Source organism: Grampus griseus (genome assembly GCF_964374135.1).
Source record: "Grampus griseus genome assembly, chromosome: 10".
NCBI lineage: Eukaryota > Metazoa > Chordata > Mammalia > Artiodactyla > Delphinidae > Grampus > Grampus griseus.
Genome location: NC_139004.1, coordinates 42,563,628 through 42,586,967, shown reverse-complemented (window position 1 = coordinate 42,586,967; position 23,340 = coordinate 42,563,628). Strand labels below are relative to the sequence as shown.

The 23,340-nt window shown below is 39.7% G+C and overlaps 1 protein-coding gene across 1 annotated transcript in view; it reads left to right on the top strand.

Moving 5' to 3' along the window:
* COL21A1 (collagen type XXI alpha 1 chain) overlaps positions 1 to 23,340 on the top strand; it is a 127,612-nt gene that overhangs the window by 30,579 nt on the left and 73,693 nt on the right. Inside the window, exons 9-11 of the mRNA XM_082664712.1 lie at positions 4,286 to 4,348; positions 17,732 to 17,785; positions 17,877 to 17,930. Coding sequence (XP_082520838.1) covers positions 4,286 to 4,348; positions 17,732 to 17,785; positions 17,877 to 17,930 — 171 coding nt within the window. The remainder of the gene's footprint in view (positions 1 to 4,285; positions 4,349 to 17,731; positions 17,786 to 17,876; positions 17,931 to 23,340) is intronic.

The following is a 23,340-nucleotide window of genomic DNA, read 5'->3' as shown; positions in this document are numbered from 1 at the left end:
TGGCAGCTTCTTCTCCCACTTCATAGCTGGAGGAACATTTATGGGGACAAACTCCCCACATTTGATCTAATCTTAAATGTTAGATCTATGAGTGCAGAAGTGGAAAGAAAGCCTTTTTTTCCCTTTTTTTAGCAAGGAGCAATTTCTTAATAACTTATTTTCTCTGAAATACCATTCTTTCTACAACTATATTGATGCCCTTTGTTTCACTCTGATAATTCTTCTGATTAGAGACTCCTTTGGATTATCAAAGTAGCCTCTGTCTAAAATACAAAAGCCTTTGGAAAATTTCAGGAGCCTTTGGGCATTCACATTTTTATGTTAATTTTCCCAAACTAAATGGATTCCTTCTAGCTGAAGAGAATGTTTGAGATTTGAGGGAGGGGAGAGGTTGGTTTTGGAGAAAGGAATAGGTCTTAGGTCAGATACTTTTGTGGAGGCCAGTAGTTAGTCTGAAGGCACAAGCATTTTGAGAAGAGAGCTTGAAAACATGAGATTTGGACCTAGGAGATATTTGTTTTAGGTGAGCAACTTAAAATATTAGCTTACTTTTGAAAGCTTTACTGTTTCTCACTTTAATTATTCATATTTGCACACTTGCAAGGCCATGTGCAGGGATGTTTTAACTTAGTCCATGATGTTTCCATTCCTGTCAGCAACTCAGAAATCCTGTGGCACAAAATCAATTCATCATAAGTAAGAATTGCTTTTCAGCTGAATACTTATTTTTTTCAATTGCAAATGTTTCAACTAAATTAGAAGAAAGCAGATTGAGAATTTAGTCACAGTTATATAATTATAGGTCATATGTCTAATTTGATGTATCTGGAAAATTTTTTCCGTGTTAAATTTGCTAGCTCTCCCTGGGTTGGGTTCTGATCAGTGTATGCATTTTGATGTGGGCAGAGAGAGCAGTGTTTAGGAGCATGGAGTCTGGAGCTGAATTGACTGAGTTCCCATCTCTACTGCTGCTTTGTGACCTTGGGCAAGTTACCTAACCTTCCTGGGTCTCAGTTTTCTTATATGTAAAATGGGAGCAGTAAAATTACCTGCTTCATGGGGTTATTGTGAGGATTAAGTAATTTAATGCATGTAAATCTCTTAGAGCAGTGCTTAGCATATAATAAATAGTCAGTAAAAGTTGGTTTTATTACAGTAATAAAATTGAATTTTTATTCTAATTGGGCTTCTCTTTGAAAATCAGTTAGGGTTTTACTTTATTCTTCCAACAACAGCAAACCTACCCGAGTTTTTGCAAATAAACCAGTAGGGCAATAGTCAAAATAACCAGTAAAACCTACTAGAAATAATAGAACCTGCAAAAGAGATTATTTTCCATCTTGGGGCTGTTGACCTGTGCCTTAAGAAGTCACACTGGATTTATCTTGTGGATGATTTTTTTCCCTTGGAAACTTAGTTTTGATTCATTTAAAATATTATTGTTAAGTATATTTTGTACTTTTATGCAGCATAAAAACACAAATCCCGTTTCTTCTCATGCCAAAGTTTTATTTCAGCCTCATCATTGTAGAAGTTAAAGCCTCTCAGATCCTTTTGATGTCCTAGATTTTGCTGATAATTAATATTCTGCAAGTAAAGAGGTCATTAACAGGAGATTGGATCTGATTGGAAATAGTCAGCAAATAGTTACTGAACTTCTACTTGGTACCCAGCATTGTCCAAAAAAGGAGAAAATATTGACCATGTTTTCAAGGAGTCTCAATCCAAATGATAAATGAAGACCCATCAAGGGAAAATTTTGAGAAAACTCTTGTTATGAATAAATGATCAATGATATGGGAGCTGCTGTAGCATTTCAGTAGAAAAATACATCAGGAGAAAATGCAGTAACAAGGAAGGTGCAGTGATTGGAAATTTTGTTATATTAACTCAAATGGAAAAGGAAGAGTCTTCCCAGAAGTTAAAAAAAAGATCGAATCTGTTGAAAGTCAGTGAGGCCAATCTGAACATAGTTAAATAAAAATGGCAGGGAGGCCAGAGATTAGTGTGGAACCTCTCAAAATAAGAAGAAAACAATCTAACACCCTAGGGGCTTCCCTGGTGGCACAGTAGTTGAGAGTCCGCCTGCCGATGCAGGGGACACGGGTTCGTGCCCCGGTCCGGGAGGATCCCACATGCCGTAGAGCGGCTGGGCCCGTGAGCCATGGCCGCTGAGCCTGCGCGTCCGGAGGCTGTGCTCCTTAACGGGAGAGGCCACAACAGTGAGAGGCCCGCGTACGGCAAAAAAAAAAAAAAAAAAAAAAAAACCCTAGAGAACAGGAATGCTGCTCCCTTAATGTTCAGCTGACACTGGGTGTCTTTGGATTAGAATTACAAATTGTACCTCTTCAGCAAGAAATTACATGTTCCTGTGTTATTTTTCTCCCTGGATTTACAGCTATTCTTTTTCGATCTCTTTTAAAATTGGCATTTCCCTTCTTCTCAGCCTTTCCACAAGCTAAACCTCTTGGGCAATCGTAGGTGAAAAACCCATCCTTTCTTCCTTGGTTCCTTGATAGAGTTCACACAGTTCTTTCCATTTTTCCTGTTATGTTTCAGGAACAAACCTCCCTCGCCAGTAACCTGAAGTAGAATTTCAGATCAGCGTATTTGGCTCTGTGCAAGTACCCTTAGCACTGGTGTTTAGTTAATGTATAATCACTGTGGTATGTGTGAATGATTACTTGATGTAGCTATGAAGCACTGAATTGAAATCAATTGTCTGTCTGTGGTAGTTTACCAATACTGATGGCCGACACGTGATGTTTTTAGGGGAGATACCGCATGTGGACCTCATGGACTCCATAATACATGGATATGATATTATCATTATTACTACTACTATTATTATTATTATTTTGGCTACACCCCTCAGCTTGTGGGATCTTAGTTCCCCGACCAGGGATCGAACCTGCACCCTCGGCAGTGAAAGCACAGAATCCTAACCACTGGACCACCAGGGAATTCCCTCATATTATGTTTTGAAGTATTTCTTAGAATTAAATTATAAAACACCCTCACTTCACAAAAAATGTTGTTTTCATTGCCCTTTTTCATGGATGGTGACCATCTGATTGGTCAGTACTGACTGTTGGGCCTGGGCTCGTTGCCAGGCTGTATGGAATAATGTTCCTTGAAGGTCTCTGGTTTGTTAGGACAAAGGTCCTTTTTTAGGTGTGAAATGTACTCAGGGACTCTGGGGGTTGTGCAGAGTTCTTTGGCTTGGGCCTCACTTTCATGAAAATATTCAAATCTAGAAGTTTATCATTATGTTAAAATGAGATTATAAATATAGGCAGAGACACACTGACTGGACTGAAAGAAATAACTGTTGTGCAGCTGTAAACTTGAGTCCCACATGGAAGATCACATAGCCTATGGGCTGTTTTTTAAAAAAAATACTTTTTTTTAAGGTAGAAATTATTTTTGTTTTTTATTGAAGTATAGCTGATTTATAATTTTGTGTTAATTACTGCTATACAGCAAACTGATTCAATGAAACATATATACACACACACACACACACACACACACACACACACATATATACACATTCTTATTCATAGTCTTTTCCATTATGGTTTATCACAGGATATTGAATACAGTTCCCTGTGCTATACAGTAGGACCTTATCGTTTATCCATTCTATATCTAATAGTTTGCTCCTGCTAATTCCGAACTCCCAATCCATCCCTCCCCCACCCCCGTTCCCCTTGGCAACCACAAGTCTGTCCTCTATCTATATCTGTGAGTCTGTTCCTGTTTCATAGATAAGTTCATTGGTGTCATATTTTAGATTCCACCTGTAAGTGATATCATATTAAAAAATAATTATCAATTGAATTATTATATCATAGGTCATGGATATCTGTAGTGTAACATCTAGAATAGAATTAAATCTATAGATTTCTCAGTGAAATACTACTGTCGTTGAAACCATAGTTGTTCTGACATTGCACAGTTTGTTCAGAATTCTAAAAATGTCTCTTGCTATAAATACTGATGTTTTACATCAGTGAAAAGTACTTTCCTTGTTATACCTGTTGTGCTCACAGAATTAAATCCCTGAAAGTTTTACATAATAAAAAGCCTTTAATTTTTAAGGTAGATATGATAGCATTTTTCTAACCCTATTTTGGGATTTCCATCTTTGTTTGTTTATTTTTTGTTTGTTTTTCAATATACAAAAAGCTGCAAATAATGGAATTGGCTTTGAACCTTGATGGACTCTGGCTGAATCAGTGTGGTTGGTTGTTTTGGACTGAGAACTTTTTTTCCTCTCTAGGGTGACCCTGGACAGCCTGGGAACCCTGGATACCCTGGACAACCTGGTCAAGATGGTAAGCCTGTGAGTACTGAAAGCTTAGTCATCTCCAGTACTGGGATTATAGGGTCAATGTAACATTGCACTGGGCGAAATTCAACAGGCAGGGAAGACTTTACTCAACACTGTTGTAATAGGGGAGAGAGGCTCAACTCCACACAGCTGAAACAGGGGGAGGGAGGCCTCCTGAGGGCTGGGTGAGCTGGGAGAAAAGTACTGGAGGACTTTAAGGGGAGATTGATCAATGGGAGGAGCAAATGGGGTTATTCCTGAGCATGGCAAACGTCTTCCTCAAGGTTAGACCATCTGTGTTTGCTACTTGGCACCTGTCCAAGTTAGGGTCATCTCCTCTGTTTCCTTAATGGGTTTTGGGGTGCTGTTTCCTTAATGGTTCCATTTCAACGGGATGGCTCTCAGGTCCTGGAGAAAGACCTGGGTTGTAAAACTGGCAAGAAGCTTTTAAAAAGATTTACATCTCAAAGGGGCAGATAAAGAATTTATGGTTGATTTTCAGTTTTCTAAAGTAAATGCTGTAGGAAAAGGGAAATCAGGGGTGTAGACTTGGGAGGAAGGCCGCTAAAGTTTAGTCAAGCTGAGGGCCACATTAAGGCTAGCTTGGTCAATAGAAGTAGTGTTCTAGTCTCCTTTTAGGTATCTTCACAACTGCATACATCTTTCCTACATTAAAAAATTGCCCAGTGAGTTCTCAATATCAATGAATATATGGGCTCAGAAATCCTTTTATTTTTTCCCCTTCGTGCCTTAAAGTTTTCAAGTTAAAGATCTTTCTAAAGGTGATGTTATTTTCCTCAGAATATGTGCACTGGAGTATACTTATAATCTGACTTAAACAAATATCCTATAAGGTTCAAGAGAATTTTAGGGATATTTATGAATTAAGGAAACATAAAGCAAAACCACTTTAAAGCAACTTAGGCAAATTTTTACAGGTAAGTCAGCATATTTATCACAGTAAATAAACATGAGGTAATAGCTTTTGAATGTTAAATAATTGTCGCCAAAAAAAAGTATCTCCTGGGAGACTTTATCACAAGATGTTAACTCTTTCCATGAAGCATGGGAAGGTTTATACTGTGCGTCAATAATTTTCAAGGCAAGAAAGAACCACAGGCCTCATGTTAAACCACCAGCACCCCAACCATCAGGATAGAAGGGAACTTGTTCAGTCCCTGAGAGAGGTTTGCTGACAAATTTAATATAAAAAATGCAGCCAACTTTCAAAGTGGCAGTGTGCTGGCACCTTTCACACCCGTGTTGCATGGAAAAGGGGTTAAATATACAGGTGAGCCTCTCTGAGAGAGATGTCAAAGAAAGGAGTCTGAAGAGGTGACAAAGTGGTGGCCAGCTTGGAGCTGAAGCACTGCCAGGAGATGGGGGTGGTGCTGTTGAGCCGACTCCGTGGGATTCACTCCAGGTGTGATGGATCCATGAGGGGGCCTGCAGAAAGGAAGTGACATGGTCTGACTTACTATTTAGAAAGATAAATATGAATATTCTGTGGACAGCAGATTATATGTGTCAACTGAAAAAATGCACAACCTAAAAGTTGAGAATTATGTTTTATTCGGCGGACTTTCTGAGGACTTCAAGCCTGGAAGGCAGTGTCTCAGAGAGCTCTAAGGGACTGCTCGGAAGAGGTGAGGGAGGGGCCAGGATATAGAGGGGTTTTTGCAACAAAGGTCAGGGAGTCTAAACATCAAAAGATTACCGTTCATTAAAGAAAACCAGACATCTCAAGTTAAGGGATTTAGTGCTTTTCTATGTATGGGAAGATGCAAGAGTCCAGGCTCATTGAAATCATTCCTTTGATATGCACCTCAGCTATCTGGGGCCAGTGTACTGTGTTTTCTCATCCTGAGTCCCCTCAGGGTACATCACTGGGGGCGGCTGCAGTGGCTGAGGGCTTGATGGTGGGCATCCTGTTTCCATCCTGAATTGCTTCAGGGATTACGGTCTGGGTGGCTGTAATGTGACGGCTTGATGGCTGCAATATCCTTTGTTTACTGACATGGCAGGTGGCATTTTTCATTCACATGGGGCAAGAGTGGGGGCAGGAGGCCATGGAGGAGGTTATTTCAACATTCTGAGTGAGAAGTAAGGGTGGCCTGGATTAGGGCGATGTGCTGGAAGAGAGAAGTGGTCAGAGTCCGGAGTATTTTTTAATGTGAAGCTGAGAAGAATCCCTGTCAAGTTAGATGTGAGGGCTGAGAGAAAGTGCCAAGGAAGCCTCAGAGGATCTTAGCTTGGGCAGCCGGGTGAATTGTGGTGCCATTTCCTGAGCTGGGCGACACTGGCAGAGATGTAAGTTTGGGGGGGAGACATCGGGAATGCATTTGTGGACCTGCTGAAGGTGTCTCCTAGGATATTAGAAACAGGAATCTTGAGTCAGGAATGTGTCGGAGAATGAAAACACACAGTTAGGACTCTGTAGCATGTGGATGTATCTAAGCCTGCCAGAGCCGATGAGATCATTCAGGGAGTAAGTACAGATAATGGGAGAAGAGAAGGGGGCAGGGAGTTGAGCTTAGGGCTCTGTTACAGAGAAAAATACGAGGAGGATCCAGTTGAGGAAATTGGGAAAGAATAGTCAGTGAAGTAGGAGGACCACAGGGAGGGTGTGGAATCCCAGAAGCCAAGTGCAGAACGCTTTTGAAGAAGGGAGCCATTCATTGTGTCACTGCTGCCATGAGGTTGATAAAAATGAGCTCTGTGCCTAGACCATTGGATTTGCTTGATAGAGGTCATTAGGGACCTTGATAAATGGGGTTTCAGGGAAAAGCAGGATTAAACAATGGGTTCAAGAGAGACAGTTGGAGATAAAATGGTAACAGTGAACATAGATACTTCTGAGGGATGTAATGGGGAACAGAGAACTGGAGCAGTAGCATGGGGAGGATGTGGGATAAAGGGGTTTTTGAAACAATAGGAGATGTTAGAACATGTTTATATGATGATGAAAATGAGGCAGAAGGGGAAAATTCGGTGATTTGGGAGATAAGGGATATTTACAGGAAGAAAATCCTTGGGTAGGCAAGAGGGCATTGGTTCCAGTCACAAGAGGAAAAGTGTGGCCTGGATAAGAGTCTAGGCAGTTAAAGCTTCAAATGGGGGTTAGAGGGCCAAGCCAAAAAGTACAGAAATTGCTAGGTGCAAGGATAAGAAGTTTATCATCAGACTGATTCTATTTGAGTTGAATGAAATGAATGGATTCCAAACCTAGCATCTCCCCCTTTTGCCTTTATCTTCAACTCCCATTATGTGCCAACACTTGCCTTGTCGTTTCTCTTATAACCCATCCCTTTCTTGCGATAACTGCAGGTGTCATGTGACCTTGGTGAATTCCCTCACTGCAACCCCTTCATCCCGCTGAAGATACTGCCCGAGGGCCTGGGGGAGTTCTGCCCTGATCATACTGAGGGGGATGGGTTTTATGAAGATGAGCCCTCTGCCTGGAGACCCCTTCCATGGGACATGCTCTCTCTGTTGCTGGCAGCTGCAGTGCTGTCTCAACTCCAAAGCAGAGACACCTCACATGTCGACTTGTCACCTGCTGGCCTCTTGTGATGACACGGAGCTCCCCTGACAGCACTGCCAAATTATTTAGGCTTTTGTCTTTCTAGTGGTGCAAAGTCCTAGGCAATATTGAGAGGTGAGTGCCTTCCACAGGCTATCAGCTCTAGTTTGCCCTTTTTGCCATGAATGAAGTACTGGAAATTAGTTATAATTAGCTTGATACAATAATCATGGATATTATACTCTGTGACTCTCATTTAAGCTATAGTAGGCTTATTGTCTCATCTCATTCAGTACATGTATATTTGTGTTTTTGTGTGTGTGTATGTATAGATATAGCTCTGTAGTATCTGACATTAGATGTTAGATGCTATTAGGTAATATCTGATGTTAGAGAAAGAAGAAACCTACTGTAGTAGACAGAATAATGTCCACATCCTAACTCCAAACCCTGTGAATATGTATGGTACCTTACATGGCAAAAGGGACTTTGAGATGAAGACATTTTCTTGGTTAATCTGAGTGGCCCAGTGTCATCACAAGGGTTCTTATAAGAGGGAGGCAGGAGTATCAGTCAGAGAAGGAGATGTGGTGGGTGATGGAAGCAGAGATCAGAGGGAAGCAGCTGTGAGCCAAGGAATGCAGGCAGCATCTAGAAGCTGGGAAAGGGAAGGGACAGATTCTCCCCTGGAGCCTCTGGACGGAATTCAACCTCCCAGTGACACCAAGAATTTAGCTCCCTAAGACCCATTATGAACTTCTGACCTCTGGAAACATAAGTATGTGCTGTGTTAAGCCACTCTGTTTGGGGTAATTTGTTACATCAGCAGTGGGAAACTGATACACTACCCCAATACTGTTTACCTAAAGGGATGACTTTTTTCTTAAATATCTCCCTTTTCCCTTGTCTTTTTCCCTCTGCAGGAGATAAGAGGCTAGGTGACCAGGCAGGAAGAGTAAGTGAGCCTGGGAGCCAGAACAGCTGAGGGTCATTAGTGTGTGTCCAGGGCCAGCACAGCTGGAGTGGGGCAGTGTGGGTGGGGCCTCTGGCTGGTGATTGAAGCCATCTGGCCAAGGAAACTTGGATGGAACAATTCTAAGGGAATTCTGCTTTGTTTGGATTTGGCTCTGTGCAACCCCCCTCAATCAGTAATTTGAATCTTTTTCACATAACCAGGCCAAGTCAACTGAAACTTTAAATAGGAAATTATTCCACTCTGGAGAAATACTAATTTTCATAAGGAAAATGCCTTCAACCAAAATTAAAGAACTATTTTCAAATCCTTCCACTGCTTTCTAATTTCTCTATCAGTTAAATAGCTTCTCTCAGCACAGTATCTGAGCATATTACTATTTTACTATTTTATCATTATCAAAAAAGAGGCAGAGGAAATATTTATATATCCTGTTAGGTACTTCAGAGTAGTACAGCTATGAAAGGCACTGCACTGCTATGACACTGATTTTTTTTTTTTAAAGAAGGCCATTTATAGAAACATAATAGGACTATTTTATGATTTTGTAGAAGTTTGTATTTTTATGGTGCTCATTTCCATCTCTTTTCTGTTGTCATTAATTACTCTTCATGAAGGAAAGTACTTCCCTGAACCTAAAGCCCCAGCTAGTTGTTGGAGAGATCTGGGGCTGTTTTGCCTTCTTCTTTGCTTTTGAAAGTTGGTTTGCTTTTATGGGCCTCAGTCTTTTCATCTGGAAAATAAGAAGGTTCTCTCCAATGCTGATTTTCTAAGATTTCAGTAAAGTCATATTTGCTAAGAGAGAAAGGTGGGCTAGACCAAGCTTCAGCATTTTGGAGATGATTTTCCATATTGGCCTTAAGAACTGACTCAGGAAGCCTGACCATGCACTACTTCCAATAGACAAGAGTGCACTGGTCAGCAGGTCAACCTCAGTGATGCAGTGCCCCTTTCCATCCCCACACCCATCAGTGTGCCCCTGGATGGTCCAGAGATGCCAGAAGGGGCCCATTTTCTCTGGGGGATTAAACCTTGTAGAAGTGGTAGTCAGCACATATGGGGAATTTCAAAGTTACAGGGCCTTCTCAAACCACACATAGAGAGGTGGGGCACATACTCGAGATGAAGGTGTAAGGTAGGTGGGAGGAAGGAGGGGCCTCCTAGAGCCTTCAGGCCCTTGTGACCACTTGACTTTGGTTTCAAATGGAGTGAACTCAGGAGCCATGGGAGGGTCTTGAATAAAGCTGTAATGTGACATAACTTATTTGTAAAAGAAATGACTCTGACTTCTGAGTTGAAAATAGATGTTAGGGCGATGAGGGCAAAAACAGAGAGATGAGGACAGGAGGCTCTTGAAATAATCCAGGAATGAGATGAGGGCGACTGGCGTCAGGATGGTAGGAGCGAGGGGAAGGGAATTGCCTACACTCTGGGGATATTTTGAAGTTAGAGCCCCCAGGATTTACTGATGTATCAGATGTGAGTTTGCAAGAGAGCAGTCAAGGGTGACTCCAATGAGATGTGGTAGAGAAAATCGGGGAAGGGGAGTCAGGAGTTTGCCTTTGGATAGATCATATTTTTATGTTAGACGTTCAAGTAGAAATTGTAAGTGGGTGATTGAGGATAGAAGTCTGGCATTCAGAGGGAGTTCTTTTTGTGAACTGTCCTTTCTTGTATTTTGCATCTCAATTAATGCACTTCTTATACATTAAGATAATGAATCCTTTGCTATAGATGTCAATAGTTCTTCTCTTTATTTGGTTTACAAATTTGGTTTTAATTTTTAGAAAAGTAAAATTCCCCCACAATTAAATATTTTCTCTTGCTGTTTCTTCCAGTGGTCTTTTTTTGAGCATTTGATACTCTATGTTCATTGATTTAATATGATTTTCAAGAATTTTTGATTCTTGATTTCATTTTGGGAATTTATTTTGGCATTTGGGGTGACATGACGATCCAAAAAGCTCTGGTCAACTTGGAGGATGGCCATTCTAACAAACTGAAATTCAACCAGAATATTTGCCTGTGAGGCGGTATTTAAACTTAGCCTTGTCAAAAGAGGAATTAACATATGTAATGTGTGGCCTCAAAGTCTGATGCAATTTTTGGTCTTGTTAGTAATATGTGATGTATGTATTATGGAAGACTGCAATCCTGCTTTTGGAGTGTTGGATTTGGTTTGGGATACTACACTTTAGGAGTACATAGGATCTGGAATTCATTCTGAAGAAGAGAGTAAACTCAGAAGACAGCCGGCGGGGTGTCGGGGGGGCAGTTACTGAGCTTCAGGTGTTATCCCAGCAAAGATGCTCTTCTCAAATTCTAAAATCCTCCAGAATGGTGGTAGAGAGAAGGAGGAAAGGGAGGAGAACTAGGCTTGTAGAGTAAGTTTGATGGGGGGTGGATAATTAGTAATAGAACAATAGGACCCAGTAGACAAGATTTTTATGCTTTCCTCTTTCCCGACTCTGAACTGAATATGATACCAACTGTGGACTCAGTCTTTTAAGAGCTGTGGGGGTTTGGGGTCCAAGTGCCACGAAGATGAAGGACCTGGAAAATGAGATACATTAGGTTACAGGCCAAAGAAATGGCTATGATGTAGCTTGGAAAAAAGAATAACAGGAAGTGGCCTCATTATGCAGTATATGAAACATCCTTCTAGAGAGAACAGTTTCCACCTGAACTCACTTCCCTTCAGTCTTGGTTCTTTACCAAAAATGCTTATGGTCTCCCTGTCTCCGCTGCCATTAAACAACCCCCCCCCCACACACACACACCTATGAACGTCTCACTGATAGATTAAAATGTGGACCATTGGGCTTCCCTGGTGGCGCAGTGGTTGAGAGTTCGCCTGCTGATGCAGGGGACACGGGTTCATGCCCTGGTCCGGGAAGATGTCACATGCCTTGGAGCGGCTGGGCCTGTGAGCCATGGCCGCTGAGTCTGTGCATCCGGAGTCTGTGCTCCACAACGGGAGAGGTCACAGCAGTGAGGGGCCCGCGTACCACAAAAAAAAAAAAAAAAATGTGGACCATTTGTGTCAAATGAAGTATCCACTGCTTGGGCAGTTTATCTTCCTTTTCTCTAATAAAACGTTATTTAGAACTCATCTCTTCTATAAAGTTTTCCTAGACAAAGCTTAGTGGATTAGCTACTTCATTTTTCTTCAACACACCCCTTATGTAAATCTTATATATGAATCTTTCCATGTTTATGTCATGCGTCTCGTAAATAGATTACATTATATTTTATACAGGTAGTATATACAATAATAATAATATGTACATAATCATTACATGTATATGAATGCTATCTGTATATTTAATTAAATTATTCAAGGAATTGTTTGGTGGCACACCTAGCACTTGTGATTTTAAAGGTCAATTCATGCTGACATTGTGTCTTCTTTTGATTGTAATCTTTATGAATGCAGGGCTGTTTCTACTATTATTTTTAGAGCCCTAGGTACTGGTGACTGGTTGGACTCAATATTTATATATTTGCTTATTTATTTATTCTTTCATTCATCCACTCACATACTAGATATTTGTTGGGTGTTCTTCTAGGCTAAGGGACTATAGCAGTGAAGAAAACAGAAAAAATATCCTGCTGTTTTGAATATCACATTCCACTGGGGAGAGAGAGGTAATAAATTCATAATTATAAAATAATAAATACGTAAATAATATCAGATGGTGGGAAGTACTATGAAAAAAGATAGGACAGCAAGAGAGAGAATGAGGTTTAGCTATTGGTCATCATCCTTTGAACATAAAGCATAACTATAGAGATTTAGGGTGGGAAATAAGAATTACTAAGAAGGTATCAGTTAACTTAAAAAGCTGTGCATTCTCCTTTTGAAATAATCTTAGTATAACTTTAAGTGTAGCTTCACTCAGACAATGAGGCAGTTTAGCTAAGTTTAATTGCATCTGTGAATCTGAGAACAGAACTGTATCTGCAGAGATTATTTGTCAAAGGCAGGCAGTGTTTTCCTTTCATGTGCAAAGCTCAAGTCTGATTGTGTGAGCCCCTGATTGAGTGGCTTGGATAGAGATCAAAGTCCTTCATCAGACCCACAATGCTGTGTGCATAGCCTCCATCCTCCCATTTTGGTCCTGTTTTGCAGGCTGCTTCCTCATGCTCTCTCTCTTCTTTCTTCTCCGTGGATGTGTCTCATCCCGTCACACCGCAGGACACGTTGAAAGGCTCCCTCTGCTGCACTGTGCTTCCTTGACTGTTCCTTTGAGCCTGTGTCTTCCGGAAGCTTCCCCTGACTGCTACCCTTTGACCGTTATGGCATCACAGTTCTTTCTTAGATCTCAGTGCAGGTGAAATTTTACAGATACTCATGTGATCTATTACTCAAATAATTTGAGCAATCAGTTAAAGCCTATAAACTCCTTGACTCATAGTTGGGTTAGGTGACAAACAAACTAGTTTCTGTAGTAGATATACCTGGAAAGACAGATTTATGAATATTCTTAGAATTTAGTTGTGTAGAGTTATAAACTCTGCCAGTGCCTAGAGGAATCCACAGTGCACATTAAAAGTATACACTTAATTTTGGTTACCTAGTTACCCTGGCTGGGTACATAAGAGACTCTGTTGGAACTCTGGGAAACATTGAAGAAAATTATGTAATAGTATAAAATTTAAATCACCTTCTTATATTTTAAAAAGGAGAGTGACATCCAAAGAGATTTCTCTAGATTTCATTCTCTTTTTTAAGTTTAGAATATTTAAAGGAAACCAATGACTCTATCCTCACTACTGAAACAAATCTGTACATTTAGATTGGCAGAATATTTTATGGTATGGTTAGAACTGGGCTCAGAAGAGACTGTGACCTTTGCACATTTGATGATTTTATTTTCTTAATTTCCTTTTCAAAGCTATACATCTTTCCTGGAGCATCGGAACTCTGAATCATGGAAGAAAGTAAATTGATTCTGTATTCTTCAACCCTACAATTTGGCAGCGAGAATATTTTTTTCCTAAAAATGACTCATTTACAAAGAGACTTTGTGTGAACATGGAAAAGACTTACATACTCTCAGAAATCTTGCAGTTGGGGGTAGGGTGGGTATCTGGGCCTGCTAATAATTGCGAAATGGCAAAATTAATGTTGAACAGGATTAGTTGGTCAATGATCATGTGAAAGTTACAGTTCTACAAGAAAAGACAGACACTTTTATACTCAGAAAAAGAAAAACTCAGTAAGCTATATAAAAAGCTTATCATTTTTCCTGTTTTAGGGCATTTTTCTTGTTTTAATGTACCCTGCTATGAGTCAACCAATGTTTTATTTTTTGCTCCTCTCGGAAAGTGTTCTGTGTTGTAATATTCCTCACCGTTAACCTTTATTTTCCTGATTTTTAGTCCAAAATTTGTTGTTCTGAATTTCATCCAATTTCTTCTGGTGATTTGCCCTGGGATCTCCCAGCTTGAATGTGGTTTTGGTTTTTCTTTATTTTGTTGCTAATCACGCTTCCTCTAGCTTCTAAAATAATCATTGAATATCTTGATACAACTAAGTTTTCAAGAATGCATCTCATCGTACATTAAGAAAACAACAAGCTGGTTCTTATAGTGTGGGAAGCATTGATTATTCCTGTATTGCAGTTCTTCTAAAGACAAAGCAAACAGGGCCATTAAAAAATACACAGAGACCTTGTTCACACGTTCAGCAGTAGATCTGTATGCATTCTGAAGAAAGGTTGTCATGATGTGATGCCCAGCCATGCCATTCTTCATGCTCTAACGGTGGCCATTAAGACTACAAAATAACATTCTGCAGAAGTGTTCTCATGGCTTTGCACAATAGTCACTGAGTCTGAAGACAAGAAAGAAGCTCACCTTTACTGAGTTCCTTATGCCTGCCAGACTTTTTCACCCGATTCCATTTATTTCTTTTCAGAAGCAGAGTGGGTATTATTATCCTAGTTTATGGTGAGAAACTGAGGCTTAGCTAGGCAAAATGACTTAGCCGAAGTCCCACAGAAAGTCAAGGGAGGAGGAAAAATTCAGCCCCAGGTCTTTTCCAATTTCAAACTTCATTGCCTTTGCACTTCACTGTGCTGCCTCCCAGGATTTGGGGATGTGATGAGTCTGCCTGAGGTCACATTATAAGTCAGAGGTGAGCTGGGAACATTGGGGCATCTCCACATTGCTTTAATCCATTAAAATATGATGTGCCCTCTCTAACAAATGCAACACGTTCCCTTATTTCTTCTTCGAAGGGGAGAGATGGCATGGCAGCTTCTTTTTTTTTTTTTTTGCGGTACGCGGGCCTCTCTGCCGCGGCCTCTCCCGTCGTGGAGCACAGGCTCCAGACGCGCAGGCTCAGCGGCCATGGCTCACGGGCCCAGCCGCTCCGCGGCATGTGGGATCCTCCCGGACCGGGGCACGAACCCGTGTCCCCTGCATCGGCAGGCGGACTCTCAACCACTGCACCACCAGGGAAGCCCGGTATGGCAGCTTTTGATCTTCTACAAAAGATTAACTTTCTGAAAAAAAAAGTAATAAAGCAGATACGACATTTGGCTTAACTTTTGGAAAAAATGTGAAAGAAAATAATTCATTAAATGCGAACTTTGCTGATGACCAACCATTTTGATACATAGTAACTTTCTTTTGAGGAATTTTATGAACATTCCTTTCCTCTGGGTCTTCAGAATTCTAACCAACTTAAAACCAGTCTGGCAAATGGACTCCCTTGAATCCGATGAATTGTTCTAGAATCCTAAGATTGGATGTGCCATGATGCATTTTCTGATAAGAAGGTATTTCCACCTGCTCTGTCAACTTACTAGTTACGCAACTTTTGGCAAGTTCTCAGTTTCCTCATCTGCAAACGGGGATAATGTAGAACCTACATTAAAGGGTGGCTATGAGGATTAAGTGAATTAACATATATGAAATATGTAGTCTGGAACATGATAAATACTATATAAATCATTGTTATATTATTTATTCCAGTTACAATAGCATGTTTCAAGTCATGTCGGACTATCCAGAGGGTGCACATGGGTTTTGAAGGATCTAAAGAACATCCTAGGAGGTGGCATTTATAAGTAACCTGGTTCTGTGTAGGCGTCTGCTAGCAGTGACAGCTGAAATACAATTCTAGGCCCATCTGATTCCAGAGTGAAGGAGATTCAGTGATAACTAGACCGGCAGAGATACCAGGCTGAACAAACTGTGTAGCTTGACTTTCTTCTTTCTCCTCACTGATCTTGAGAACGTGAGCCACGCAGTATTACTAACAGTTTCAATTTGCCACTGGAAGCAGCTCAAGCAAACGTGATTCCTTGGAGAAAGAGAGTTTTTTCACACTTGCGTGCAGCATGGATGACTTGGAAGTGAATTCTTCCAACGTTTGATTAACAGAATATGTAGCAGATGCTCTGTTCAATGCTAGAGATATAGAAATAAATGATACCTGGTCCCTAATCTCAAGGGAGCATAATCCAGTGACACAGAGACAGTGCCAGCCCAGAGAGCAGATGATGAGTTTGAAAATTGCAGGTTGTTTTTGTATGGAGTATAAAGAGGTTGCTTATGAGACTCGTTCACAGTGAAGTAAAATGTTTAAGGATGGGGCCAATGGACTCGAGAAATATTTGAGTTTGAGGAATACAGGAGAAAACATAATTATGTGAACAACTGAATGGGGAAAGGCTGATGGTTGGTTATGGAAATTATATAGTCATCCTCATCCTGGGAGTAGCTGAGAGCATTTTATAAAATGAGAACTTCAAGTGCATATAAAAGGAGAAAAACAATAATCTAAGACTGATCTTTCTGGGACAACCATTAGTATTGCTATTATTGTTAGTATAGCTAGCAAAGAATAGTAAGAGGAATATTTGAAAATGGGACTGGAAAAGCAGGGAATTCTGATGTTTCTGAAATTACAGCTAAAAATGTACTGACAAGTGAGTGGGTGAATACAAAGATCCATGCAGACACCCATGAATAGCCACATGGAAATGAAGGTTTTAGATTCAAGAATGAAGATGTTATTGGAAACATTAATGAGATTTGTGTAAGTAACTCTTGACAACAGAATACTGTACCCAAACAGTAAGATCCGAGGAAGATGGGATGTGGATAAGAGAAGTAAATGTTTGCAGGTGCCAAGTGGTCCAAGTCAACCCAATATTGAGCCTGGTAAACCTAGATAAATGTTGAGGGACTGCAAGTTTGTTTTGGAGTTTAGTTGCCGTGTGCTGAGTGAAGATTGAATACTTTGCCTCTGTCTGAAAAAGTTGTGCTGTTTTACCAAAGCTCCAGATTCTGGAGGGATGTGTAGGAAGAAGTGGAGATGAAAGTGACCTCAGCAGATGGCTCAGCCTTGGAAGGTGTGGCGACATGTCACAGCCATGTTCGGGGGGTAGACTTTCTAAAATGGGCAAACCAAAGGCTGTTATAGACTTACCTTGAAGAATAATATTCATCCAGGTGTAGTTTATTCCAGAGGTTAACTCGGATGGCCATAATCAGGTAGTTTAAAAATGTATTACATTTGTTTAATCCTCCAATCCTAGATGTTTTTCTTTTGAATACATTGAATATGTTTCTAATGTGCAGAACATTGCTCCAGCAACTGTGAACATTGTCTCTCTATTTCCCTCCCAGAGCCTTCCTTTTAATCAAAGCATTTCTGGATAATTTTATTGAGTTAGAGATATTTCAGACCTTTTTTCCTAAAGACTGAAGGATGTGAATTCCTTATTAAGCATTTTGCCACTTTGTTATTTTGGTTTCTTAAACAGTCACGAAGTGAAGTCATAAGGTGTGAGAAATGTGAGAAGGAATGAATTCTGAAATGGAGGGCTGCTCTGTGTAAATATGATGAAATATTAATTACTTCTTGTTTCCTCTTCTTCAGGGATATCAGGGAATGGCAGGATCACCAGGTGTTCCAGGATCCCCAGGAATACAAGTATGTGATCTGTATATACATATTTTAGAAATACCATTTCTAGTGAACCAAAACACATAACTAACAGAATTTTATTTTGTGGTTAATTTAGGGAGCACGAGGACTACCAGGTTATAAAGGAGAACTGGGGAGAGATGGAGAAAAGGTAAATATGTACAAGCAAAGGTGTGTTCAGTTGTTTTAGTCACTCAGAGACAAAGGATGCAATCTGTGATGACTCCCATTCAATAATGTTCGTCTTGGTGAATGCCAAGATGTCAGCTCAGAAATGTGTCAGTGGCTGTTGGCTGATCAAGCTCACAAGGCTTTTATCACTAGATCAAAGTGGTTATCACTAGATGACCACTGTCAGATGGCACAGGTATTGGCATTGCCCTGGTACCATGTTCCTTCTCTGTGATTAAGCTCTGTAAGGAGCTACCTTCTTAGAGGGAAGAGCATTATGTGAATGGAATGTGTTCCCGTGTTAGCCGCAGACAGCCATATGTCCATCTCCACAGCAGAAATCTATCTTAGCCTTACTGGACTTCTCTCTCTTGTAAGGATTCAGTGGGTACAGACAACATTTGTCTGATTTCCTTTTTTACAGCTCTGAGATTTGCCATGTTCTTTAAATATGTTCAATATTTTAGTACCTTCCCAGGGATCTAGTCCTGCATCCAGGTAGCTGGTCCACATCCAAGATGCCCATTGGAATTTGCTTGAATCCCCATGATGATTTGTTAGCTTAATTCCTAAAGCACAGTCTTATTTCTATGTTCTTTGAAGGCCTTCTGTTTGCTCTTGATAAAAACCTGAACTAATTTTCTAGCTCCAATTCTTGCAAAATGATTGCCTTTTAAAAATAGTGTGCACAGAATTCACACTTGAGAAACACTGATCTGGGCTCTGTCTATTTTATGTTTTTCTGGTTGCTTATGCTGGTTATAGAAAATTGTAGCTGCTCAAGTACCATCTCTGGATGGACCCCTGGAAGATCTTATGATGGGTCTACTGCTTTCAAACTGTTTGATCTTGGCACGTGACTTGATGTCTTTGAATCTTATTTTCTACATTGACTCAGTGGGGATTTCTTTACAGATTTGTTGTAAGGATTAAATGCGATAATATATGAAAAATACTTAGTGTGGTCCCTGGTACAGGGTTTTCCTTAAATAAATGCCTGTTGTTTTGTTGTTCTGTTTTGCTTATCAAGGAGCGAGGTTGTGGTTGGGATGTCACATGGGGTGGGCTGGCATGTGTCATGGGCAAGAAATGTTAGAGCAAACAGAAGGGTTAGTGTCTGGAAAAGAAACAGAGAAGATGGAATGTCAGGACAGCTCTATAATGTGGGGAGAGCCAGGGAAGGCAGAACAACAGCAATAATTGATAGAACTCTGGAGGAAGTGGTACAAAATCCTCTTTTCTCCTCAATGGCCCTGGGCCTCTATGAATCTTGTTAGCCACTGGCAATCTCTGCCTATTTAAAATGATGGAGGTGCATCTTAAGAGGTGCTGAAGAGCACGCCAGGCCCACAGGAATGGAGATGTCTTATATTTGTATGTTCTGGAGGTATCATGAGAGACCTCCAACCTCCTCTAGGAGAATGGGGGATTCCACTAGGAAGGTGTGGATACCTGTTCCTAGGAGACCACATACCAGGCACCTCACCCACATTCTAGTCTACAAGATTGTTGCTGTTTCTTTAACATTCTCACAAGTAGCCTGATTTGGGGATGTGGGGAATATATAAAAGTATGCATGTATGAATAAGTGTATTTAGGAGTGAATGGGTTAATACATTTATTTGTTTTTGTGCTGACTTGGGTTTTAGAGACCCAAAATAAAAAGGAGGATTTTTATTCATTTATCTTAAAAGAATTGGAGTAAAATACCTTATTTAAAAGTAAAGAACAATAATCTATGAAATAGAAGCAGACTCATAGACATAGAGAACAGACTTGTGGTTGCCTAGGGAGAGAGGGATGGATTGGGAGTTTGGGATTAGCAGATGCAAACTATTACATATAGGATGGATAAACAACAAGGTCCTACTGAATAGCACAGGGAACTATATTCAATATCCTGTGATAAACCAAACTGAAAAGAATATGAAAAAGAAGTGTATATATATATATATATATATATAATCACTTTGACATACATCAGAAACTAACACAACATTGTAAATCAACTATACTTCAATAAAACAAAAATTTTTAAAAAAGAACAATACTTCTATTAGTCACATCTTAAGGTAACTGCTGTATTGTTTTGGGTCATTGCACTCTGTTTAAAATAGTACTTTTACAAAGCCACACATTCTATTAAAGAAGATAAGGTGAATAAGATGTATGTTTATGTAAAGTTCTTTGTTTTCAGACCAGTAGTGATTTCATTCAGTGTCGTTTTCTGAAGTTCATTGTTTGGGTGTCAGCTCTGATTGACACAGTCATTGTGGGCCTAAAATCACCACATGCTGCTTCTAAATTCCCTCCTTACATTCCTTCTGGCTGCAGGGATTTCTTTATTTAGAGCTACAATAATTTAGTGAGTTAGTTAAAGGCATTTCCTTGGGTGTTCCTCTAGAATACAATTTGTTAATTTTCAGAAATGGGAAGGTTGAAAACATACCCTGGAGATGGCCTTGACTTGTGATTGCTCAGGGCATTTTTTCCAGGCATAACCCATGGCCTTTAGGGGATTGTTCCACACCGTAATGTTCTCTGTTAGGATATTTTCCCAGAATAATTTCCATTTTGTGGATTTCCACTGAAACTCCCATAGGAGTTTCCACTTAAGATAATTAAAATTATATTCACTTTCTTGCTGACTGTAACCTTTGTTCCTCACATATCAGAAAATAGAATGTGTATAGATTTTGCATGGGGTTTTTCTTCCCCTGAATTTACAAAATTAAAAGGACCCTTTATCCACCAAATTGTCTTCAATTGGTAACTCATTTTATAACATGCTTTAGAGATATTCCTTGGACTCTAAGAAATACTTTAAGTACTTCAAAGAACTTCCTCAGCTTTAAGGAAACCTAATATATTTAAATCGTGTGGAGACATATATATATATATATATATATATATATATATATATATTTTTTTTTTTTTTTTTTTTTTTTTTTTTTTTTTTGCGGTACGCGGAGCACAGGCTCCAAACGCGCAGGCTCAGCGGCCACGGCCCACGGGGCCAGCCGCTCCGCGGCATGTGGGATCCTCCCGGACTGGGGCACGAACCCACGTCCCCTGCATCGGGAGGTAGACTCCCAACCACTACGCCACCAGGGAAGCCCGAGAAATATATTTTGTTAAAACTTACATTAAACTGGGTTGGTTTTTATGGGTTTTCTAATTGAGTATTTCTAATTGTTTATATGGGTTTCGTAATTGAGTATGAAACTTTCTATGGCAATGCAATTCTGGAGACACAGGAAGTATTAATAATTTTTTTAATCTAGCCAGATTTGTACCAACTCATCACTTGGTTTCTCTGGGTTTAAGAAATAAAATATATTAATTCTATCTAAGGTATCCTTATGGAACCAATTATACATTTTGTTTAGTTTCTTCATTAGAGTGTTAAACATTTGAATTGTCCTTTCAAGATCTCACTGTCCCGTTGCTCTCAGCATCCAGAACAGAGTATCATGTAATGAGCGAGCCTTTCTTACATGAATAAACCCCATTATCTGCACTTTGAAAGGCAAAAGCTGAAGTGATGTTATAGCGATATCTATTACATAGTTGGTCATAATCAAGGAACTCCAATATATATGTTGAGAGAACAGTAATAAAGGACCAAGCTGAAAAGTGTTATTAGGGAATAATATGTAAAAAATTTAACATGCTAGTTGCTTTATTTCTTGCAGAGTTCCTGAAGACAAAAAAAATAAAACAAAGCCAGTAATGACATAAGAGGGAGAAATAGAACTAACTTAGGAAAGTGGTCATCTTTCTCTTATTTCTAGAATAGAGAGAATAATCTACCCGTGTATCTTTCTGATAGCACCATGACCCAAACACGGGGTTATGTGTGTGTGTTTTGCAGGATGGGGAGGCTTAATGCAGTGACAGGTTCCAGGCTGTGCCCTGATTTCAGACTGCTTAACCTTCCTAGTCATACTTCTTAATCTCTTTAAACCTGGTTTCCCAAATCTAGAAAGTGGGACTATAAGTATTTCTTCATAGCCTTGCTGTAAAGACTAAATAAAATCATGCATGTACCTGGCCAAAATTAAACACTGTAAGTTAGTGATGATGATGATGATGATGATGGCGATTTGTAAATGTTTCCGAAAATATCTTTCGTTTATCCCTTATTGTTTCTCACAGTGTTGAAGTGCCCCTTATGAAGCAATCAGACAGGAATTCCCTAAACCTCTTCCCACCCCACTTACCCTCTTTGCTGTGTGTGTACCTATATTCTACCCTCTCTTCTGTTAATATGGATGAACTGTCCATGTATAATGTCCAGCCCTCCTCTGTGCTCTGGGTCTCATCGTTCTCCATTACTTTGTGTTATTCATTAGCCCCTCTCTTCTGTGTCACTAGTTTTTTCTTTCTTTTTTAAAAAATTTATTTTATTCCTGTCCTAAAGACGCAGACGTAGAGAATGGACTTGAGGACACAGGGAGGGGGAAGGGTAAGCTGGGAAGAAGTGAGAGAGTGGCATGGACATATATACACTACCAATGTAAAATAGATAGCTAGTGGGAAGCATCCACATAGAACAGGGAGATCAGCTCGGTGCTTTGTGACCACCTAGAGGGGTGGGGTAGGGAGGGTAGGAGGGAGACACAAGAGGGAGGAGATATGGGGATATATGTATATGTATAGCTGATTCACTTTGTTATACAGCAGAAACTAACACACCATTGTAAAGCAATTATACTCCAATAAAGATGTTAAAAAATTTATTTTATTGAAACATAGTTGATTTACAATGTTGTGTTAATTTTTGCTGTACAGCAAAGTGACTCAGTTATACACACACACACACACACACACACATACATATATATATACACATATACAGTCTTTCTCATATTCTTTTCCATTATGATTTATCACAAGGTATTCAATATAGTTCCCTAAGCTCTACAGTAGGACCTTGCTGTTTATCCATTCTCTGCATAATAGTTTGCATCTGCTAATCCCAAACTCCCAACCCCTTCCTGCCCCATCCCGCTTGGCAACCACAAGTCTGCTCTCTATGTCTGTGAGTCTGTTTCTGTTTCATAGATAAGTTCATTTGTGTCATATTTTAGATTCCAAGTATAAGTGATATCATATGATATCTGTCTTTCTCTTACTTCACTTAGTATGATCATCTCTAGTGTTGCTACAAATGGCATTATTTCATTCTTTTTTATGGCTAAGTAGTATTCCATTGTATATGTACCACATCTTCCTCTCCTCCCTTGAGTTTTTTATTGTAATATTATTAAATATAAATGTATATGAGTTTAAATGTATGTGTCAAATATATATACATATTTGTGATAAGCATGGCAATAATTGATATATTGGTATAATTAATGGTATAATTCACATAATAAATAATA